General features: G+C 43.8%; 2 protein-coding genes across 4 annotated transcripts in view; one reads left to right on the forward strand and one right to left on the reverse strand.

The window, feature by feature from the left end:
* GAB3 (GRB2 associated binding protein 3) overlaps positions 1-580 on the reverse strand; it is a 56,886-nt gene extending 56,306 nt beyond the window's left edge. Inside the window, exon 1 of one of the 3 annotated variants that reach the window (XM_082771070.1) lies at positions 80-580. In XM_082771070.1, the coding sequence (XP_082627196.1) occupies positions 80-151 (72 nt within the window). In that variant the 5' untranslated portion in view covers positions 152-580. The remainder of the gene's footprint in view (positions 1-79) is intronic. The other 2 variants (XM_082771068.1, XM_082771069.1) reach the window with 2 other exon arrangements.
* Positions 581-10,023: 9,443 nt separating this feature from the next.
* Positions 10,024-23,924, forward strand: part of LOC309883117 (putative global transcription activator SNF2L1) — a 33,240-nt gene continuing 19,339 nt past the window's right edge. Inside the window, exons 1-11 of the mRNA XM_082770894.1 lie at positions 10,024-10,240; positions 13,110-13,196; positions 16,523-16,689; positions 17,633-17,733; positions 17,858-17,958; positions 18,864-19,043; positions 20,443-20,598; positions 20,830-20,961; positions 21,696-21,764; positions 22,504-22,613; positions 23,335-23,561. Coding sequence (XP_082627020.1) covers positions 10,136-10,240; positions 13,110-13,196; positions 16,523-16,689; positions 17,633-17,733; positions 17,858-17,958; positions 18,864-19,043; positions 20,443-20,598; positions 20,830-20,961; positions 21,696-21,764; positions 22,504-22,613; positions 23,335-23,561 — 1,435 coding nt within the window. The 5' untranslated portion in view covers positions 10,024-10,135. The remainder of the gene's footprint in view (positions 10,241-13,109; positions 13,197-16,522; positions 16,690-17,632; positions 17,734-17,857; positions 17,959-18,863; positions 19,044-20,442; positions 20,599-20,829; positions 20,962-21,695; positions 21,765-22,503; positions 22,614-23,334; positions 23,562-23,924) is intronic.

The following is a 23,924-nucleotide window of genomic DNA, read 5'->3' on the forward strand; positions in this document are numbered from 1 at the left end:
ACCGGGAGGGGTCCGTCCCCGAGCCGCCCCCCTCCCCCCCGCGCCCCGTCCCCGCGTGGGGCCGCCGTCTCCCACTTACATAGCGCTTCAGCTTCCTCTCGGGGGGCGACTTAATGAGCCAGCCGGTGCACACCACGTCCCCGGCGCTCATCTTCCCCCCGGCGCGGGGCCGCGCCTCCCGGCCTCCCCGGCGCTGTGCGAGCGGCTTCCCCCGGCCGGGGCGCGCTGGAGGAAGTCATGACATTGATCCCCGGCCCGGCCGGCCCTCCCTCCGCCGCCGCCACCCCGCGGCTCGCCCGGCACGTGACGGAGGCCGGGGGGAGCCGCCGCGACACCCCCGGCTCCGGGCGGCTCCGCGGGGTGGCCCCGCCCGGCCGCCGCCCCCGCCGCGGAGCCCGGCGCCGAGGCGGCCCCGCGGGGCCGGGGCCGGGGCCGGGGGGTTCGGGTCAAGCCCCGGGGCCGCGGCCAGCCCGGGCAGCGCCTCACCGCCCCCCGAATGAGGAGTCCCCTCCTAGCACCGCGGCCGAGCCCCGCGTCCTGCCGTTGGCAGCCCGCGTCCCTTCCACGAGCCCCCCTCAAGTGCTGGAAGGCTGCAGCGAGGCCCCCCCGGGCTCCTCCCGGCTGAGCGGCCCCAGCCCTCTCTGCGCCTTCCCCCGCGGCAGCGCTGCCGCAGCCCCTCCAGCATCCTCGTGGCCTCCTCTGGACCCGCTCGTCCTTGCCGTGCCCAGGACGCAGCGCTCCCGGTGGGGCCTCAGCAGGGCAGGGCAGGGGGACATGCCTCTTGTGCTGTCCCCGCAGTGCCCCAACAACACCCGTTTTTCCCCAGATCGTTTTCAGACCGGTCGGGGCCCCGCCAGCTCCCCCATGCTGCTCGCCGTGCGGTGCCGCAAGAGACGGGGAGGGATAGGACAGGTCGGTGATGGACAGAACCAGGAAAGTGACTTTGGGGAACGCAGCAAGTCCACAATCAAAATGAAGAAGGTTATTTTTTCAGCAGGATCAAGACTCGTTTCCTGATACGATAAACACCGTGGCCTACCACGCATTCGTGCGTGACCAACCAAAGGGGTGATGCAGGGAGTCAAAAGACATCAACACTTGCTTAAATTGTCACTTCTGTCCCCAAAACACATGCTGGGCAGTAGTTGTGGTGCCCAGGAGGAGCAGAGCGGCTCAGCTCCCTGCTGGCCGTGTGGCTGCTCCCTCGGTGGCTCCTGCCCACACTTCCCCAGCATGTTCAGGGTAAATGAAAGCCACGGCAGGTTGCTCACCATGCCCATAAACTGGGGGGAAATGCAGGAAGCCAGAAAGCAAAATTAAACAGAGCATGTGGGGGTAACGTTGTTGTGCCTTCTTGGTATTTGTGCTGCAAACAAAGTTATTTTCTTAGCCTGGCAGGTTTCACTGTGCCGATAACGTGTCACCTGGGTACGTGCCTGACAAGAGCAAGCTTCAAAATGAGCGGTATCTAGCCCTGCTGGAAGAGGAGGGATTTCACTCTTGCCCTGCTTTGTGCACAAATTTCTCAACCACTTGCAAGTTACAACATCCTTCACTTAAGCATACTCTTCACCAGGATGGTGAATGCCAGGGTCTTTGTTTTAAAAGTCTTACCAAATGAAGGCATTTGTAGAGAGCGAGCTGAGGCTGGAAACCAAGTGGAAAGCAAAGGGAAAGAATACCAGAGGAAAGTCAATTTTGGCTGAACAATCCTGCAGAACCCTTGGGGTGCTCTGTGTTAGCTCCTGCTTTTGCACTTGTCCATTAGCATTCAGTTTGAGATTTCAAGGATGTCTCAAGTATACAAGCAGAAATCATTAGCAAACCCCAATTAAAAAAAAAAAAAGTTCTTAATTTTATTGCAATGCTGGAAGGCTTGAAACTGTAGGATTTTTGGCTGTTTGCTTAGCTTCGTTTGTCTCATTTCTGAAGCTTTTATTTTACACATCAACTGGTGCTTCCTGGGAAGAGAACAGCTTCTGCTGGCTGAGGGTGCCTCCAGGCAGTGGTGCCTGCCTCTCCAAATCGGCTGTAGGCAGAGCTACAGAAATAGCCTCAAAAAAATTAATGACCACTGGAAAAACGAAAAATAATTTGCAATAAGGATGAAATTTCCTTTTTTCCTGTACAAGAGCAGAACCTGACTCACCAAATCTTCAAAGTCTGCTGAGAGATTTTATTTCTTCCAGTGAAACTTCCTAGAATAAAATCATAAGTTGAGAAGCCATCGTAGATATTAACAGTAGCCATTGTGACAGAGAAAACAAAGTGCTGAAGTCCTCACCAGACTAACCTGACACGTGCCCCTAGCAAAGACCAGCATGGGCTCAATCAGTTTGACCACATGTGGGTGCAGCTCGCCTCAGCCTGGTACCCAAGAGCTCTCTGCTTGTTGTGAAAGTGATGCTCTGCTCCTCTCCTGATGTTTTGGAGAGAAATAGCACTTGGCTACTAGTAAAAGAGAAGACAATAAATTGGCTAATTGCATTTTGATGGGAAATTCCTTCATGACCCTACAGACAACTGACTGAAGCAAGCGTGCTATTTAAACTTGCCCGTTTCCATATTATTGCAGCTCAGATAAGGTTATGATGAATGCTGAGAGCAGTGAAAATCCTTCCTCCCTGTGGAAAGAAGAGTAATCAGGAGGGAGGGAGGGGAAAGGAAGGACCAGGAGGACTTATTTGGTTCACAAAGTTGTGGGTATCAAAGCAGGAAGAGACACCAGAGTAACCTAGGCTGGCATTCCCACAAGCAAATATGTTTTCCCACAGCCTGGACTAAAGGATATCTTTTAAAAAGCTACCTCGTCTGATCTTCAAGAAGCCAAACAATGAGAGAAAACCCTTTCCTCATAGCTTGTTCCAGTGGTCTATTGAGTAAATTACATTTTATTTTATCTAAATTTAACCTTGCAGTTATTTTCTCTTCTCTGTGACTTTTAGTATATTAAACACGTCCACCATAATAAATATCAAGCACATACAGGGATCACATCACCTCTTACCTTCTCCTCTGTAACCTGTGGGTTGAGCTCCCTTGCAGCTGTTTATGAGGATTGTTGACTGGTGCCTGAATAATATTATGTTTTCCCCTTCAAATTCTCTCCAGCTATTTCCATCTCGCTCTTGGAATGCAGAGCCCGGAGCTGGTATCCACTACTCCGTTGGTCACAGTTTCACTAAAACCGACTTGCACTTTCTTACTCTACCCTTCTCTGTAACCAACAATATTGTTGTTTTCTGCTTCTCATTGTGTTTCTCTAAGAATTCATCTTCAGGCAACTGAAATAACAGCACTAAGACATTCCTGGGACACTGATTAGGAAGATGTGCTCCCAGTCACATAACCTGTGTTTTCTGTTTGGTACTTGCCGGTGTTAAATTACAAAAGAAGAAACCCATCGTTGTGAGCATTTTTGCCCATGTACCTTTTTTCTGGCCTCTTGTTTGTCCTTCCTTATCTTTTTCAGCTAGCATGCCCTCAGCACTGAGCACCTCTGTTATTTTGGCCACCGAAGCTGCAGAGCTGGCTGTGACAGAATAGCTGGGTGCTGAAGGTGACTGCATTGCCATTGAGCTCCTATTCTCTTGCCTATGTACATAATATAGTGTCTTCTTCGTAAAACAACAACAAAAATAATCATAAAAAACCTCACAGGGGCATCTAGGAGTTGTATGCAGAGTTAGGAACGGTGTTTTACCACGCTGTACTCTCTCTGATAGCCATCAAATGTACAATTTCAGCTGGCTCCTAACTCCAAAGTGTCCAGTTAACAGCCCAGCCCTACATTTACAAAACGATTTACAAAACCCCACAGAGGCCACGAAGGTCGGATGCCTGCGAGAGACAGCCCCAGCCCGGGGCGAGCAGCCCCGTTCTCTCCCCCAGTGCCCTGTTTACAGACGGAGCTCGCACCGCACTTACTCAGCAAAACACTTGCATGCCGCTGCGGCATTCCCACAGCAGGCAGAGAGCCCCGTGCCCCCGAAAAGCCGGGACACAGTCTGCATGTTCCAGCTGCTTCTGACAGCTCCAACCCGCGCCTACTGCCAACAACACATTTCGCCCTCTGTCCCTTCACGAGGACAAATTCAGCCACGTTGCAGGGGACGGTTCAGCCCCTTCTCTCCTCTTGTAGCCTGTCCTCACCACACAAATATATTATTCTATCAGTGGCCCCATTAGTACTCATGGCTGAGGGAGGACATACAGGAGGAAGGATGATTTCTTTTCAGGAATCTAAACCTTTTATTTTTTTCCTAATTGCATTATGTGCAGAGGCTAAGAAAAGCCGACTGCCTTTCTGATATATCATAACAAATAACGCTCAGCCCATGTGTGAGAAGCTCTCCTGGCACGTCCCTCCTGAGCCCAGAGAACCCCAGGGCAAGGGGAAAATGGAGATAGGAGAATTGAAGTGGGACACAGCCTGCCTCTGTCGTTGGTGTTGTTCTGTAAAAGCCTTACTGACGGTTACAGGAACCCTACCTAACTTACACTGTGGTTTGTGAGAGACTTTCATGAAGATGGTAAAACACCGGGGAAAAAAAACGCTCCTGTGTGTAGTTATGAGAGGGTACTGCGGCAAGGAGACCACATTTCAGGCAGCTCAGACTTCTGAACACTGTGTGTAAGACGATGCCCCATGTAATGAGTGTAAGTGCAGGGAAGGAAGAACAACTTGGTGGCAGCTGTGTGCTTGAGACTGCTGCAGAAAAGGAAGGCTGATGGCAGGATGAGGAAGAAAGATGGCCAGGCAGGCAGGGAAGCACCACAGCAAAGCACGGGGGTCAGAAGCAGTTCCTCTGTGGGCTGCAATCAGTGAAGCACAGCTACTCCAGCTTCTTAAGCAGAACTGGTCTTCCACAGTGAGTGGGTGCTGGCAAATAAAAGTAGGTGAAAAGGTTGGCAGCAAAAGGACTTCCACAGAAGAAAAGGGCAATGAAGTGGTAGTTTTTGGCTTACGCAATGCATCTGCCATGCTTGCAAGGCTGATGGAGGCAATACGCACGCAGCATCCTTCCACGTTTCCTGTACTTAAAGGAAATCCTGGTGCATACTAAAACCTCTGAGCAAGAACTGTTACATTTACAAATACCCTGCCATCAGCTTAGGGATGACAGAGTGAAAGCAAACCCCAGGAACAAGCTTTCACTGAAGATAATTAAGATAATTTATTTGGGGCATTGAGTCTGTGAAGAAACAATTTCAAGTAGCTCTAAAGAGAGTTCAAGCCTATACTGCACTGAACTGCTTTCTGGATACTCACAAATATTCAAAATGTTGTGAGATACCATCTGTCTCTGCTCTGGGCAGGTTATTTATAGGTTTTCAATACTACAAAACCACTGCATAGGTTAGGAGAGAAAGGGATGCAATTGCACCAAACTGCAAAGTACTACTCAGATTTATTTCAGCTGGATTTTTTTTTTTTTGACAGCTTTTGCTTTGATCTAAAAACCACTTTTAAAGTGTCTTTCACAGGGCAGAAGACACAGTGGTACTGTTGCTTACTACAGCCTGGTTTATGGCAGCTTAAGTGGACACATTCTACCTCGTGTCAGTGGGCAGCTGGAGAGATTTGCTAAGCTGAGCTGACAAAAAAACAGTATTTCTCCCTGTTGGGCTGGATTTTTAGACCTTGTACAGCCCCACTGCTTGGCGGCAGGAACACCAGCAGCAGTTCCAGGGCTGGGGAGCGCAGAGGGGGGCACAGCACAGGGGAAGGAGCCACCACACTGCATTTCTGAGTGCAAAGGGCTAAAGGAATGCTTATAGTCAATTAAGGTATCTGCAAGAAGTTGCTGATGGGGCTTGGTAAATTTTTTATACATTCTAATGTGACCGCACAAACATTGCTTGTCATGGCCAGGAGGAGATAACAGTCTTCTCCCTTTACAAATGGATAAAAATCCCCCCAAAAGTGGATATCAAAAGGGTTTAGCAAAAATCTGTGTGGTTGGGAAGTTCAGGCATGTTTGGAGCCTTTGCAATATCACAGCAAAGCTTTGCTTGCTAAAACCTGGAACTAAAAATTCAATATTGGGTACAAGGTGGGAAAAAGCAATGGGTATTTGTACAGCTGCCATCAGTCCTTTGAACCAGATACAGAGGATGTGTTAGCTATTTTATCCTATTTTTCAATGCTGAATGATGTATTTGCAAATCAGCTGTTGCAGACAGGCCTCGCACAGCATTTGTGGTCTGAACTCATAGCTCATGCATTCGAGCTAGAAATGATTAGCGTTGTTGATGAGGATTTTAGGCTACAGTGCTCCATGGAGCATCTCTTTATGGTGCACATGGGAGCCAAGAGACCCCAAATCTGAGGAGAGGGCCCCCAGCCCTTTCTAACAACAACCTGCGGTGCTGGGTTTGCCCAGTACTGCTGCATTGGCGCAACGCAGCGCTGGGAATGACTAAACAGCAGCAGGTGCAGGATGCATTGCAAATCGGACTCGCATAATCCTGTTCCTTTTCTTGATCAGGCCAGCTTTAAGACTGGGCAGCTTCCCACGAAATGCTGCACAGGCCACCCTGTCACCTGGCGCCAGTGCTCTGCAGCCACCACTCGAGCCCACGCAGCATCATTGCCACCTAGTGACATTGGGCAGGGTGCTGCTGCTTGCTCTAAGTGCAATTGTCCCTTACAGAGCTTCACATCAGAGAAGACAGGAATCACAACCAATATTTCCAGCAGTTTTTATTATTTAAGCTGCTATTATTAAGAGAAACAAGATTTCACTACTGGTAGCAGATAACTGCTTATGCTGTGCACACACATATTTCCTTGCATGGTTTGATTTTTAAAACTTACCCCAAACCAATGTATCTGTGTTAGAAAAACAAAGACCATCACGGTTAGTCTCTTATTCAGCACAGTAAGACAAATAGTCCCTGTCTGGGAGAGGCTGAGTTGCCACAGTACAAGATCTCAGAAGTCTTGCAGTCTTATCTGGATAGGACTTAAAATGCCTCCGGATCTGCACGTCATCAACTCTTTCTATATTTCGGCAGGGTCCAAAATGTAAAAATGGACAACAGTGAGCCTAAGGATACGCAATCGCTCTTCCTGTTTCTGACAAGAAAACATAGTTCTTGTCATACAATATGTTGAGTGCTATCTTTCTGGGTTGGACAGAGGAGGCCTTCTTCATTGCTAAGAAACCTCTGTGTGGAGGGGACTGTGCATTCAGCCTTTCTATTTGTGTTTGCAGACTGTAAAATAAGGGGGGATAAAGCTGGAAAAGCAAAGAACTAATAGCCACATCTACAGCTTTACACAACTACTAACTCCCAGCCTCCCAACCACAGAAAGAAAGAAAACAAAAAAAAAAAAAAAGGAGAAATTCTGTGAAATTTTGCAAATATGTTAGAAAAGATATCATGTAAGTCTAAGAAGAAAGAATATATAAATACAAAAAGCACTTGTGTACATTTTAAATAATTAATGAGATTATCACTTGAAAATACTGTTGTATGACTAAGTGATTTTTCAAACAATGGCCTCTGGACCCTCAGGAGTACACAACATAACCTATGAGAAGTAACCAGGCACATCTACGCAAAGTGCCAAATGCAAATGTCAAGCATGCAAGCAAAAAAATATCCAAAGGGGATCTTTCATGAAAGCAGCAGCTTGACTGTTTTGTACAGCATGTAATATTCCTGTGAATTGCAAGTAAAAAGCAAGCTGTGAGAAACACTTGAGAGTGTTTTGTATAAACAGAAGCTACAAGCATTTGAAACTGCAGTAGAAAAGCCAGATATTAAAAAACAGTTAGTAGGCTATTTTCTATAAAGTCTAAGAACAAATGCATCAGAGACTGGAATTTTCCCACCTTAAAGACCTTTTGCATAGCTGATGTTAAGCTTCATTTTCTAGAGAGCCCTGCTTGGAAAAGCTATTTGGGTTACTCTCTAAAAACCAGTCATGTCACTCGTCTCGTGCTAAGAAAAATGCACTTCCCCAAGCCTTTATAAACTAATCAGATGGAAGGGCAACTGCAGGTGCTGTGGGCCTTGTCCTGTTGCAAACTATGCAACAGGGGCAGATGGCAATAGGGTGCTAAGTAATTTGGAAGAGCATTGTTTTGTGGCATACAACTAAACAAAACCTTCATACAATGGGAGAGCAATTGGCTGATGGGCAGGGCTCAAAGGGTTGTGGTAAATGAGGCCACATCTGGCTGGCGGATGGTCACTAGTGGGGTCCCTCAAGGCTCCATTTTAGGGCCAGTCCTCTTCAATGTTTTTATAAATGATTTGGATGTAGGACTAGAAGGTGTTCCGAGCAAATTTGCCGACAACACCAAACTTGGAGGAGTTGTGGACTCGGATGAGGGTGGAAAGGCCTTGCAGAGACATCTAGACAGACTGGAGAGCTGGGCGATCACCAACCGCATGAAGTTTAACAAAGGCAAGTGCCGGGTCCTGCACCTGGGTTGGGGCAACCCTGGCTATATGTACAGACTGGGCAATGAGACGCTGGAGAGCAGCCCCGCAGAGAGGGATCAGGGGGTTGTGGCTGACAGCAAGTTGAATATGAGCCAGCAGTGTGCCCTGGCAGCCAGGAGGGCCAACTGTATCCTGGGGTGCATCAAGCACGGCATCGCTAGTAGGTCAAGGGAGGTGATTGTCCCGCTCTGCTCTGCGCTGGTCTGGCCTCGCCTAGAGTGCTGTGTGCAGTTCAAGAAGGACATTAAACTGTTGGAGAGTGTCCAGAGGAGGGCGACAAAGATGGTGAAGGGCCTAGAGGGGAAGATGTACGAGGAGTGGCTGAGGGGACTGGGCGTGTTCAGCCTGGAGAAGAGGAGGCTGAGGGGAGACCTCATCGCGGTCTACAACTTCCTCGTGAGGGGGAGTGGAGAGGCAGGTGACCTATTCTCTGTAAACACCAGTGATAGGACCCGTGGGAACGGTGTTAAGCTGGGGCAGGGGAAGTTTAGGCTGGACATCAGGAAGAGGTTCTTCACCGAGAGGGTGGTTGCACACTGGAACAGGCTGCCCAGGGAAGCAGTCACTGCACCAAGCCTGTCTGAATTTAAGAAGCGATTGGACTGTGCACTTCGTCACATGGCCTAAACTTTTGGGTAGACCTGTGCAGTGCCTGGAGTTGGACTTGATGATCCTTATGGGTCCCTTCCAACTCGGGATATTCTATGATTCTATGTCTCACAACAGGGAGAATGAGAGTTTGGGGCTTAAATGGTGTATGCAGGACCATCTCTTAGGTGAGATGCTCCATTTCAGAATAATCAGGCAGTCGTGGGATCAGTTCAGAACTTCAGAGCAATGCTTCACAAATTGTACCTTTGATTGGAATCAAGGTATATATAGAAGAGACACTGCTGAGGTCTGTCTAAACACAGGGCATGAGCCACACAGCCTGTTTGTTCAGCTCAGTTGTTGATTTATGCAGGAAGATCTTGATGAGCTGCTGGGTTTGTTACTAGAAGGAGAAAACAATTACGCCTCACTCTGCCTACAGGGCTGGGGTTTGATCTTTCTGTGGACAAAAAGCTTGCAGTATTGCCTTTGTGAGTAGTCATTGGGTAAAACACCCCATTTGAAGCTTTCTTTTTTTTTTTTTTTCTTTTTTTTTTTTTTTCTGTGTGACATCCTAAGGGCTGTTTTGGGTTTCCTTCAGCAGCACGAACCAAACTGCAGTTCAGCAGCCAGCAATCCAGACAGACACACTGCGTGAGGAGCCGCCCGGAGCTGCTCCGTTAGTGCCACTTCCAGCAGCAGACACACGCAGTGCTGAGCGAGGCAGGCCCCCAGGAAACACACATCTTTATTCTCCCAACCCACACCTGCCACAGGGCCCGCACTTTGGGACGCGCATTAGCCCTGAAGGCACGAAGAGGCGGCTCTCCTCCTGGGGCACGGCCTGGGCCACCCCTTATCGCATCCCTTATCGCACCCCTGCCGCCCCCACAGGGCCGCAGCACTGCGGCAGAGCCTCGGGCAGGAGCCCCGAGACCCGCAGGCAGGACCCGCCGTGCACATCCCGAGGCCCCCCACTGAGCCCCAGGGACCCCCCGGCGGCCCCGGCCCCTCTCACGGAAGCCTCGCGAGGCCTGCGCGGGGCGGAGCCGCCGCGTTTTGGGGGCGGAGGGGCCGCGACAAAATGGACCCCGGCCCCGGCAGCCCTGGCGCTCCTGCGGCCGCCCGCTCGGACGGCGAGGTGCCCTCCACCTCCACCTCCGGCGCGCAGGAGCCCGGCTCCGAGGAGGTACCGCTGCGGGGTCGGGGGCAGCCCCGGGCGGCGGTAGGGCCGCTCCCCTCGGCGCCGCTCCGCGGGCTGAGCCCCTCGGCAGGGCGAGGGCGGCCGCCGGCCTCCTCCCGGTCCCGTTTTGTGTTTATTTTTTTGGCGAAGGGTCGCGGCGGGGCCCTTCGGGACCACCGGGGGTCGCGGTCGGGTGTCTTTGGAAGCGGAGCGGGGCTGGAGCCGGGGGCTGGGGGCTGCGGGCGCTGCCCGCCGCAGGGGGCTGCGGAGCCGCGGGCGGTGCGGGCTCGGGGCCGGGATTGCAGCTGGGGGGAGGCACCGCCTGCCCCAGGGGTGCCAAGTGCTGTATTCCCTTACCCTGGTGCAAGAAGGGCTGTGAAATACGCTGTAGCAATGTTAATGGGAGGGAAAAGTTTAAGGGTTTCTATGCCAGCCTGCAGCTTATTCTGCAAGATCTTATCTTAACTGATACAGAATGAGTGTTAAACGTTTAGAGGCTCTCTATAAATCATTTGGAAGCAGTTAATGGTTCAGAATATTACCAATGCTGTGCTACTGTGCCATGCTGATCATCGTGTTTCTTAAGGGAAAGTATTGGTGAGTGCTCGGGGTCCTTACTTAGGCCATGGAATTCCGCCTCAGCTGGGCCACAGCTGCTGGGTGCTGCAGGGTTAGGAACCGGCATGGTGACGGTGCTGATGTGCAGCCTCTGGAGCTCCTCGCCCCTTTCACTGTGTTACATCCCTGCTGGGAGCTCCGCTTGGGCTGGTTGGCAGAGGTTTCAAGGTGAAGTATTTTGGACCCTTGAAGCAGCCGAGGCCTGATATTTTGGAAGCTGCTGCACGGTCCTGTCTGTTGTGAGGATTTAAATGGCACCATTTCTCAGGGGGCCTCTTATTTCTACTTCTCTGCAGTAGAAGCAGGCTGTTACTAGCCAGCTCCATTAACAAAATAAGTTAAAAGCAAAAGTCCCCTTTTACTGCTTTAATTGTTTGCAGTGAGGATTCTGCTGGTCTTCCTATTTCCTGTTAAATCAGCCCTTTAAGCAACGAAGATGCATTCTGTAGTTTTTAGGGTAAAACTCCCATGAACTTGATAAAATATTCTGTGATTCTGGGTTATGTTAGGTACATGATATTGTTGGTAGTAAAAGAGGTGGTGTTGTTCATATCAGAATTTAAGAATTGGCAAGGTCTAGGTTTTAATAACCCAGAATATTACCCCGAAGCAAGTTCAGAGATGATGCTCGTTCCTACTATGTGTCCAGCTCCACCAGCACGGAGTAACTTTTGAATGAAGAATAGTGTTTTAATTAAAGTACAATGTGCTTTTCCCTTGTAAACTCTCAGGAAGAGAAAGGATGCATGTGTCTTACATTCTTTTCATCAGTTTTTGGTAGTCTCCTATTCGTGTGTTTTTTTTTTTTTTTTTTTTTCCTAATGTTTTGGGGCCATCAGTGTTCCACAGCTCACTGCAGTGAGGGGAGCAGGGACACAGATACAGATGTTTTATACTGAGAGTCAAGGTGTAGGACCTGAAACACTGTAGCTGCAGTAACTTTTAATGTCAGTTTGTTTACTTGTTTAACTCAGGAAACGTGTTGTTCACAAATATACAAATAAAATTTGTTTGGTGTGCCACCATGAAGTTTCCTTCTGGGGAAATGTAACATCAGAAACCCTGTTGGAGCCATCTGCCCTAGGACTTAGTGAGATAAGTTACATCTTACTTGAGCAACTTGTTGCAGCCAGAAGGGATTTGTAGCCACCGAACTGTTTGGCTTTGTCCCAGAGACATGGCTGTTGCATTTAGTTACCTGTATGCTTGAAGAAGTTGTGAGTGACTTACCCTAGGAAATCTTAGTTGCTGCCCCCTTTTGACACAATCATTTGACCTTTTAAAATTGAACTGGGGCTTTTAGAAAATCATTAAATCATCAAACAGCTTCGTTATGCACTTACTGCTGTTCATCTTTGCTGAGACTTAGGTCTTCAGGCCAAAACTTAAAAGGTATTTTAGAGCTTTAGAAAACATCCCTCCTATTTGTATCCTTCTGCCTTATCTTAAAGAGTAAGTTGGCATATATATTTATCAGTAACGGTTCTGGAGTTGAAGTAGAATGCTGCTTTACAAGCTGTTATGTATTTAGTACTGTTTTGGTCTGTTTTTGCTACCTGACCCTGTATAGTTTATTTCATTTTGTTGTGTTTATAGTGGGCTGATGCTTAAGGCGCCTGCCGACCTCTGACTCTGCTTTTATGCAGGCATGCGCTTGGCCTGTTCCTTTCAAATTGTTAAATATGTTTCAAAAACACTTTGCATCTTTTAGTGCCTCTCAAAAATGGAAGTATTTAATAATTTTTACTTGAAGATGTGTAGAAAGGCATACTTCAAGGCTGAATTGGGTGGTGGTAGGGAAAGCAACTGCACAAAACATTCTTTCCTATGATACTTTTTTCAGAAATTATATTCTGCCAGCATTATGACTTCTGCTATTTTTTTTTTTTTTGGTAAAGCAAGTAGTAATTGAATTTGTAGAAACATACTTCGAGTTTTTTGGCTGAGAATAACTTCTCCATGAAAAACTAAGCTTGGCCCTTTTTTAGTGCTTTCCTTCAATTCTTCCACCTTGGATCCTATTTCCAGAAATAAACATGAGAATGAGACTCACCTTCTATTTACATTTTATCTGGTCATTCTTCAGTTACATCATAGATAACTGGTTCTCTTTTGGGTGAAGTAATGTGACTAATGCAGTCACTCCCTGTTGAAGTCATCACCTTTTTAAAAATCTGATATTTCTGCGTTCTTAAAAAATAATAATAATAAAAAAAATAACACTGATATTTAATAGTGTTTACAATTTGAATTTCAGAAAAATGATCCTCCATTTCAACTCAAGCCTCCTCCAAAGGCGGCTAGGCCTGAAAAAGAAATTGATCCAGAATATGAAGAGAAGATGGTAAGTGTTCTCACAACAAAGCATACTGCAGCTTTTTTGACACTTGTTTGCTTGAATTAGGTCAATAAAATTGCAAGTAACAAAAAATTACTGCAGGCAGGGTGTGTCAGAAAAGTTAAACAAACAGATGTGTCGGGTGTATGGGGTAAGGCTTTGGTAGCAGGGGTGTTGCAGTGATGGCCTTTGGAAGGAGTCCAGAAGCTGCCCTCTCTCAGAGAAGAGCTGGCTCTGAAAAGCACCTGCTGCTGACCAGAGCTGAGACCATGGGTGGTGCTGGTGGTGCCTCTGAGAACAGGTTGAAGGGGGAGGAAACAGCTGTACAACAGCACCTGGGAAAGAGAGGTGAGACAGTGTGAGAGAACCAGCCCTGCAGATGCCAAGGGGGAGGGCAGGAGGTGCTCCAGGTGTTGGAGCAGAGGTTCACCTGCAGCCCCTGGTGGAGCAGGCTGTCCCCTTGCAGCCCGTGGGTCCCATGGCAGAGCAGGTCTCCATGCTGCAGCGGGGGGCCTCGTGGTACAGCCCCGTATGGATCTGCTCTTGAAGAGCTGCTGCTGGTGGGCAGCCCACATGGGATCAGTTTCTGAAGGATGGCATCCTTTGGGAAGGACCCCACTTGGAGAAGTGGAGGGAAATGTCAGGGTCTGACTACAACCCTCCTTTCTCTCTGCACTGCCTGGGAGTGGAATTAGAAGAGTGTGTGGTGGGAAGATGTTTTTAGGCTGCTTTTTGTTTTCACTGCTCTAGTCTACTATCAAATGCCAATAAACTGTATTATTCGTCCTTATGCTGAGTTTATTTTCAATGTGATGGTAATTGGCGAGTGATCTCCCTGTCTTTATCTCTGTGATAGTTCTCACAAGTATTTCTGTGTGTGTTGATTTCTGGAGTTGGAGGCTGTGGTTTTTGTACTCAGTAGGTGCCAGTGTTTTTTTTTTTTTTTCCCCACCATGGATTTGATCACTTCCTTTTTTTTTTTTTTTTTCTTAGGTAGATTTAATATTGAGACCCTACTTCTGTAAGGAGTTTCTAGTCAACTGCATTTTACACTTGACACCACTGTTTCAGTTTTGAATATCTGATAGTTCTTTGACCTCACAAGTCATGTCAGAGGCTTCCTTAAGGTTCTCTTTAAATGAAAGAAGTACTGAAGCTGCCAGTTTCTTGTCATATAAAAATAAAAAGGGTTTAAATATTGAGATTTCTTGTGATATGATTCATAACAATGCAAAAGAGGATCTATCCATGACCAAAATTTAGGGAGCTTACAGTGCTGGAGAAGAGAGAAGACCTCTTCTGTATTACACAAAGGAAGAAACCAGGTGGACACTGCAAGTTTTGTTCTTGAGTGACACACCTATGAAGTTCTTGAATAAAGCTGGGAATCGGTGTCCTACTGCATCTATCTTAAAAGATCTAGGATTAAATGGATGCCTAGTAATTCCAGCAGAATTTCTGGGGTCCAGGGAAGAGTGTGATTATCACAGATTACTACCTACCTGATCTAATACTTCTTTTGTCTAGACAGAAGACACAAGTAAACTCATTTGTTGAGAATGAACTGGATAATGTTTATTTGGTCGCAAGTCACCCACTTTTAAAATAAATGCATTGTGAATACAGTGCCCTCATGTGGCAAGATGTTGCGTTGCATGTTCATTTTTAATGCCTTTATCTCTGGTGTTACAGCTGTTAGAGCACTTACACTTGTAAGTTACACACAGAAAAGCTTTGCTCACACTTCTCTAAAAAGGTTATGGTACAAAACTAGTTTCGCTTCCATAGCTTATGGCAAGACAGAAAAATGAGATCACATGAAAATTGCTTTAAATGGTAGAGTGTTACACAATGCTTAGAAATGGCACAAAGACTGATAGCAATTACGTTCATCTGGTAGCAGTTGCCTTTTACCCTATTTTTCTTTGAAAATCAAGTTTTTTGTATACAGGGGATGATGTGTTTTGGTATGGTGATATAGATGTGTGCGTATGCCTTGTCACAAATGTAATAAGTAATAAAGAATCATTAAGGCTGGAAGAAACCTTCAAAATCACCTGGTCCAGCTGTCCCCCTACTACCAATGTTACCCACTAAACCACGTCCCTAACCTTTGCTTGAACACCCTCCGGGATAGTGATGCCACCAACTCCCTGTGCAACCTGTTCCAACACCTGACCACTCTTTCTGAGGAGAAATGTCTCCTAATTTTCACCCTGAACCTCCCCTTGTGGAACTTGAGGCCATTCCCTCTAGTCCTATCACAGTTACCTGTGAGAAGAGGCTGACCCCCAGCTTCCCACACCTTCCTTTCAGGGAGTTGTAGAGAGCAATGAGGTGTCCCCTGATCCTTCTCTTCTCCAGACTAAACACTCCTAGTCCCCCTCAGCTGTTCCTCACAGGACTTGTGCTCCAGGCCCTTCACCAGCTTCATTGCCCTTCTCTGGACACGCTCCAGGGCCTCCGTGTCCTTCTTGTAGCGAGGAGCCCAAAGCTGAGCCTAGCACTCAAGGGGCGGCCTCACCAGAGCAAAGTACAGGGGGACGATCAGATCACCTCCCTGCTCCTGCTGGCTGCACTACTCCTGATACAAGGCAGGATGCCGTTGGCCTTCTTGGCCACCCTTGGCATGCTGCTGGCTCACATTCAGGCAAGCATCAACCAGATCCTTTTGAAATCTGACAGCCAAAGTCATGAACTTCAGTGCAAGCAGTGTTGAGCTTGTCCATCCCTGTTACTTTAGTCATACTTCCAAATCCAGAGGTACCACAATGTTGTCTCAGATGTAGTCCTGATAACCTTGAAGCCGATGGAACCACTGACATGAGCAAAGCTCAGATTTCTTTTACCGCAAGTCAGAACTGTACTTTTAAAATACCTTCTGTGCAGAATCCTTTAAACATGCCCTCAGGGTTACTCATGTGCCCTGCAGGCTTAAGGAATACATGAGTAAACTCTTTTTGAGTTGTTTTTACTAATTTTTGGATTTTGAATGGGGATGAGTTGCTAGGAGGAGGGTATCAGCTCTTGACTGTCTTCCAGATTGCTCTGGTTTTCATGAAGGGTCTTTTGAACTACCAGAAGTCACCTTGGGGTGCTCTAAAGCAATTCATGCTAAGCTGAAATCTGAAGCAGTTCAAGAGCTATTTCACGATGCCTGTAGCCTTCTTGAGTTGGCTAAGAGTAAGCAGGTGGTCTTGCCGGTGTTTACTCATATAAGTTGCCTTCATGAGTGTCTCAATTCTGTTTCTTAATAAAAATACATTTTTTAATGAAATAATTGATTTTATTTTATTATTTTTTTTAATATTTCTTCCCACTTTGGAAACCAGAAAGCAGATAGAGCAAAAAGATTTGAGTTCCTCCTGAAGCAGACAGAACTCTTTGCACATTTTATCCAGCCTGCGGCACAAAAATCACCAACGTCTCCTTTGAAAGTCAAGCTGGGACGGCCACGGATAAAGAAGGATGAAAAGCAGTGTTTGATTTCAGCTGGGGAGTATGTCTTATTCTTACTTCTGACTTGCTATGCTTTCAAACTAATTATGCCGTTTAATACACAAATTTATTTAATAGCATAGAGATTGTGCTTTGAGTCCAGAACTTTTCCTATTAACGGTGTATCACAATTTCATTAAAAATGGGTTGATATATGTATACTGGCTCATATAGGTTAGTATGAGCTTGGATCAAGAGGGCACTTGTAAATTAAAATCCTTGTTTATTGCTGTTTACCATATTCTGGTCTATATTGTGGAGTGGTTTTGAATGGCATAAATTGAATTTATTTTGCATGACACTAAACCAGAAGATGTGCTCCAGGAATGCACCTGATATGCTCCAGCTGCTAGTGGACATGTCAGTTGAACCAGAGTGGAATCAAGTTAAAATAACAAAACATGCAAGTAATGTGGGTGTTGGATCCTCAGCATGAATTGCCTCACTGCACAAGTCCTTCTACATTAGTCGCTAATCCAGACACACCCTGCAAGTAGTGTTAATGAGGAGTCTTGTCATAGCTAACACCAAATGTCTGGAATGTTAACCAAATGATGTTTTCTGTCTTATCAATTGTTAAAAAATAATTTGGGGATCAAATGTGTGAATCTTCTGGATAGTATACTTACCAAGTAATTGGTTCTAAGGCCAGTTCTGATGTGGGTGTTTTATTTCTGTTGCTTATTAAATAGTGCCTCAGAGAACTTGTGGTACTTGTTAGAGTATGGCTATGACTCTGGAGGAGAGAGATTCACATCAGCCTTTCCAATTAAAGCTGGAATGAGCCAGGAGGAACAGTGAATTAATAGGATGTGATTTTAGTCAAAGGTCAGGGTGCTAGAACGTACAGGCACATTGTAGGTAAATTACTTGGTTTTCTTATAAGTTCTTATTTAGTTCTAAAAGTTTGAAATTTTCATGTGCACACAATTTGTGTTCTTCAGCTATCGCCACAGGCGCACGGAACAAGAAGAAGATGAAGAGCTATTGTCAGAAAGTCGGAAAACATCTAATGTGTGCATTCGATTTGAGGAGTCTCCTTCGTGTAAGTATTCTACTGATGGCTTGCTGATTGCTTTGATGTAGTTACAAGCTGATGAGCAGAACACAATGAAAATTTTATACTCAGAATTTGTATTTTTCTACTTAGAGGAATCTTACATTTACAGATGTGAAAGGAGGAACGCTAAGGGATTATCAGGTTAGAGGTTTGAACTGGATGATCTCACTGTATGAAAATGGTGTTAATGGCATTCTGGCAGATGAAATGGTAAGCAACAATTTGGTTTTTGTTGTTGTTGTTTTTTTTTTTGTTTTTTTTTGTGGAACTTAACCATCCTTTTCTGACACTCATTTTAGTGATGTGGTTTAATATTGGACTTCGCAATGCTAGGTTAAAGGTTGGACTAGATCTGAGATGTCTTCTTCAACCTAAATGATTCTGATTTGTATAACCTTCAGTTGCCCAATTACTTAACAGTGAATGTAAATTATGGCATTTGTGCATTAAGTCAATCTCTTAATAGTAAAAAGTAGATGAAAAGGTAGAATTATTCAAGTAATTACTGCCCCAGTTGTGTCAATGGTAACTTAGAGTCTGTGTATATTTCAAATACATGGAAATGTATAATTGCCATTTCTTTTTTTGTATATGTGGTTAATGCTCAAATGTAACACAGGTGTGCAAATGTCTTTCTCCAGCACTGCTGAGAAGGATGAATGTGTGCAAGATTGATGTCCAAGGTTTTGATGCTTCTGATGAATATCATAATGTCTTCTCTTTGCATCTGGAGTTCAACTTAATACATCTTTAAAGTATTTTTTAAATTATTTGGTAAAAAATAAAGTAATTTTGAATAGTTAAACAAGATATGTATATAACATGGATATTAATATTCAGTAGTAGTAGCTACTCTGAGCAAAATTCAAACATTAAACTACCTACAGTAGTGACTGTATATGCAGTAGTATGGATCATTTTATAACAGGTAGATTTTCACACCTGGAACTGTAATATAATGAAAGATACTGCAAAGATATTGCAAACTCTTGCTGCGTGTATTTTGCTATAAACTGCTCTAGTGGCAGAATGATATACTAAGAAAATTGTTTGAAACTATTTCTGTATGGCATTTTGTTTTAGAAAGTTTCTTTTCCTGCTCTTTGTCCGTGTAGGGTCTTGGTAAGACTCTGCAAACAATAGCATTATTAGGCTATCTGAAGCATTACCGAAACATTCCTGGGCCACACATGGTCCTGGTTCCAAAATCAACTTTGCACAATTGGATGAATGAATTTAAACGCTGGGTACCATCGTTACGTGCTGTTTGCCTTATTGGAGACAAAGATGCCAGAGTAAGTGTTGTACATTGAAATGAAGTGTATGTTATTTGTCAGAAAGTAGCATTTGGGGACGTGGAACTCTCAGTAAGCCACTTCCTTAATTACAGTTTTTCTTTCCAGTGATCTTTAACTATATTAGCATTGAAATGCAAAACGTTAGACTTGTGAGGACAAAATGCCGATCAGTAAGTGAAATAATAGATTGGAATCAAGGTGCAGCTCTCTGTTACTCACCTCTTCTGTTGTCTTCCTCTTTGATTTTTGCACCTATTTTTTATTTCTTCTCTATTTACATTATTACAGCATTTATTAGTTTTCCTTTATTGTCCTTACCTAGTTGCCTCTTTCCTCACATTTTTTTTTAGTTGACTGTACTTACATGTAATGTCCATACTTTGCCTTTTAACTAGGATTCTATCACAGAGTTTTCATCTTTCTTAACTGAAGGCTTTGAGTTAGATATAGGGTGGTTTGTTACTTAAAGGGGGGAATGACCTGGAGGTTCCTGTGAATTCTGTGGTACCCTCATACAGATTGCATGGATGCCTGTTTCTGAGAGGAACTGCTGGGCATGCTAATGACTTAGTTACTTCCAGTGCTTCAGTGTCAGATTGTAAAAGATTCTCTTTTTTTAAAAGATCTCTTCCAGATTGCTTTAATTTGGAATCTGGTAATACTTGTACCACAGTAGTGTTTGTTGCTAGTTCCATGGGATGAAATTAAGATAGTGGTGAAGGGAAGCATTGTCAAAACTTTTTTTTTTTTTTTTTTTTTTTTTTTTTTTTTTACTTTAGCCACATTAGAGACAGTCTCTCTCTGAGTTTATAGTTGCATTACCAAGTCAGTGCAGAGTGCTGTAGAGAACTCCCTTATTAGGTGGTTCTTCAAGGCAACACACTTCGCATCAGTCCTTTTAGTTAGGGTCATATATGCATCCTACTAAAAAGTTATTGGAGAGCAGCGTGTTGTAACTTTTTCATATGAAGGATATCGTATACCTATCAATAAATGGGACAGAGGAGAGAGATTTTTAGGAAAGAGAAGAAGAGGGAGTGGGCTATGTGGGCTGTTTCAAAACACTTTGCTGTGGATTGTGTGTCTTTGGGCTGGATAGTCTAGATGTTTTTTTCATTATTGGTAGTTTTTCCTATGTTTAAATTACAGAAAAAAATACTGGAGAGTAAATACTGAACTTCAAATAGAAGAATTTGTTGGTTTTTTTTTGGTGTCTGTGCCTAAAGTGCAAAGGATTGAAAGCTTTTGTTACAGTAACATTTGGTTATACAAAAGATTTTTCAGACTTTGTGTGCTAACTTAGTACTTTGTTAATGTTGGCAGAGGTAGGTTTTACTGAATTTCAAATACATTGTATATATTTATAAATGTTATTAATTCAATTGCTCTACTGTAGGCTGCTTTTATCCGTGATGTTATGATGCCTGGTGAATGGGATGTTTGTGTTACATCATATGAAATGGTAATTAAAGAGAAGTCAGTCTTCAAAAAATTTAACTGGAGGTACCTGGTAATTGATGAAGCCCACAGAATAAAGAATGAGAAGTCTAAGGTAAAATTAAAGTTACTTGATCCTTAAGATATTTTGACACAAGATTCCACCTGATTTTAGTAAACTTCAAATTTTAAGTGTGATGTATTAAATATAAGCAGTAAGCTGTTAGGCTGTGGATATGACTTTCTTGTAGCTCACTGTCTATAAATTCAGTTCATATGGTTTCAGAAACAGATGAAAATTGGTTATACTCAAATATGTGATGATAACTATTTGTCGTATTCCTAGCTGTCAGAGATTGTCCGTGAGTTCAAGACAACGAACCGATTGCTGCTTACTGGAACACCTTTACAGAATAACCTCCATGAGCTGTGGGCATTGCTCAACTTCCTTTTACCTGATGTCTTTAATTCTGCAGATGTAAGTAGAGGTTTGGAAGTAAAATTTTGCTATTTTCATTCTTAGGCTGGTTTCTGCAGGAGAGAATGGCCGGCCTAATAAGAGATGTAAGATTTGAAAGACCTGGTTTCAATTGAAGCTCTGTGGCTTGCCAAAATATAGACTGTTTTTTTGCACTATATAGTTAAAACAATACGTTGTGTTAGTGCAGTGCTAGTGATAACAAATCTAATACTTTGCATAGTTCTAGAGTTATGCAAAGTGAAGGAAAATTTGGGAAGGCAGTGCAGAGGGAAGAATATGGAGCATCCAAATAGGCATAAGCCCTTTTTCATTAGAATTTGAGTCATCTTTCTCTTCTTTTACTGTTAATGCTCCCTTGTATCCATGCATTACTTCTGTGTTTTTTTGCTGTCATGTTTTGTATCACATTTACCTCATAAGGTTTTGTTTTCTCATTTACTCTTGCCCCATCATTAAACAAGCAAGAAGGATAAGAGCTTGAATATTCCTCTGGTGAACGTAGATAACATGGGAAATGGAGAATAGTAATAATATTTTGTCAGTGGAGTTATTTGGTTGACTTAAATGTTATGATGTGCTGGGTAGCTGTCACAGAATTGTGGCCTGATTTTCCTTCACTCACAGAAGTCATTTTTCTCAAGATCTATGTTGCTCTTGGAGGAAAAAAGTCAGTATGTCTGTTAAAAAGGCAAACGATAAACTGGTCATACTTGTGCTGTTTCTTCCCACAGGATTTTGACTCATGGTTTGATACTAAAAATTGTCTTGGTGATCAGAAGCTTGTAGAAAGACTTCATGCTGTAAGTAATTAAAGCCTTAATCAAGTGTTGTCATTAGCATACACAGCAACAAAGAAGAACTGAGTATTTACATATTTATCTAAGTCCAAGTTGAAGAGATGAACATGGAGGACTGACTTACTTATAGAAATGCCCAGCTGAATTTTTGTGAATGAAATACCAGAACTTATTTTTTTCAGTCACTAGTTTTTGTAATGTTACTGTTTGAAGCAGATAGTCTGCACATAAAATACAAAGAGAATTTTGAGACCTTTTGAAAACTATTTATTATCCTGAATATTATCTTGATACATCTTTTAGGCTAGCCTGAAAAGGCACGTCTTTATCTTTGTTTTGCTGTGCACAAGATAATAGGGTAATAAAATAAATCATAAGGAAGTCCAGTGTATATTGCTTATCTTTGAAGTGGTGTATTTGGTATACACTTCTAGTGGTAATAAAACAGACTGTAGAGGGAAATAGATTTTATGAGCTCATGGGTTTGGTCCTTGCTCAGTACAGCAAGTAGGATGAGTATGAAAATTTTAATGTAACGTTACACACTTCAAGTATGAATTTGGCAGCTTAGTAGTGGACAACTTAATTTTTCAGACTGTAGCACAATTGTTCTGAGGGAGTCACCATGAGAGCAATAGATATTGGTTAGTTTTGGATAAATGTCACAAAAGTTAATCTATTCTTTTATTTGAAGCAATCAGTTTTAAATAAATATATGTTTGAAAAAACTCAATTTTTATAGGTTTTGAAGCCATTCTTATTACGTCGCATAAAAGCAGAAGTGGAAAAGAGTTTGCCTCCAAAGAAGGAAGTAAAAATTTATCTTGGACTCAGCAAAATGCAGAGGGAATGGTGAGTTATTCTCATTAAAGCAAGATTCTTTTCTGATGAAAAACAGTACAGCTCTTCATACTGATTTTTTTTGCAGTTGCATATTAAGACTGTCAAATGGAGAAGCCTATTTATAGCTGTCTTTGGGGCATTTTAAGGGTGCATGAGTTGCAAAGAGCTCAAAAACTGTAATAAAAAGGGATGGGAGGAATAAAGCAGAATCTTCTTTTCCTCTCAAGTTTATTTGAAAGAATGTATGCCTAATAAGTTTCATTTTTTGATCCAAATATATATGTGCCAGTAAAAGTCTCAAAGTTGAAATTAATGTGGCCTCAGGAGCCACATACCGAGAATAAAAGTGAGGAAAGAAGTGTGCATGTTTTTTTTTAAATTCAGTCTATTTCTTTATGCAGATCTCAGGTCAATGTAGCGGTTTCAGTAGAGTCAGTGATATCTTATTTGACTTCATAATCCTAAAAAAAAATAAAAGAAAATGGTAAGAAAACATAGTACATGATAGATCACTATCACTCAGTGACAATTGCCGTTTATGTTAGGTATGGATTTATAAATCCTTATCAGTCAGAATTTTTCTCCAAGTTTTATAAATAATGAACCATTTTATTGTATGAACAAAACCAATTCCCACTTCCAGTAATGAGTAATCAGGATTTGCAGGGTTTCATTTATGTTTTAAATATGAAATGAAAACAGTTATTCAAAACTGCCTGTAAAACTTCAGGTATACAAGGATCTTGATGAAAGATATTGATATCCTAAATTCAGCTGGGAAAATGGATAAGATGCGTCTGCTGAATATTCTGATGCAGTTGCGGAAGTGTTGTAATCATCCTTACCTATTTGATGGTGCTGAGCCTGGCCCTCCTTACACCACTGACACACATCTCATCACTAACAGTGGTAAAATGTTAGTTCTGGATAAACTGCTAGCAAAACTCAGAGAGCAAGGTGAGTAGTGCTTATAAACAATGCTCTGAATAGTCATCATAAGTAAAATTGCATTGAAAAACTTGCATGATTCATTCTTGTCTCTCCTCCAGTGAGAGCATTGATTACTTTCAATGAGGTTTTTGTTGAAATTTTATTTTCAGTAGATACTAACACACAGAGGAAAGGAGGTCTTATGGGAATGGTGAGGAAGTGATACGATGCAGTAGAAAGGAAGGGAAAGGTCTACCTGCTGTATTGAAGAGCATTTCTGATGAGAGCATTAGTTTGTTTGTGTACGCCAGTTGTCAGCTACTTATCTTACCATGTTTTCACATGTTCTGTTTCTTCAGCTGCATATTTCTTATGTATAAATTATCAGAC

The sequence above is a fragment of the Aythya marila genome, assembly GCF_965140915.1.
Source record: "Aythya marila genome assembly, chromosome: 13".
In the NCBI taxonomy this organism is placed as follows: Eukaryota; Metazoa; Chordata; class Aves; order Anseriformes; family Anatidae; genus Aythya; species Aythya marila.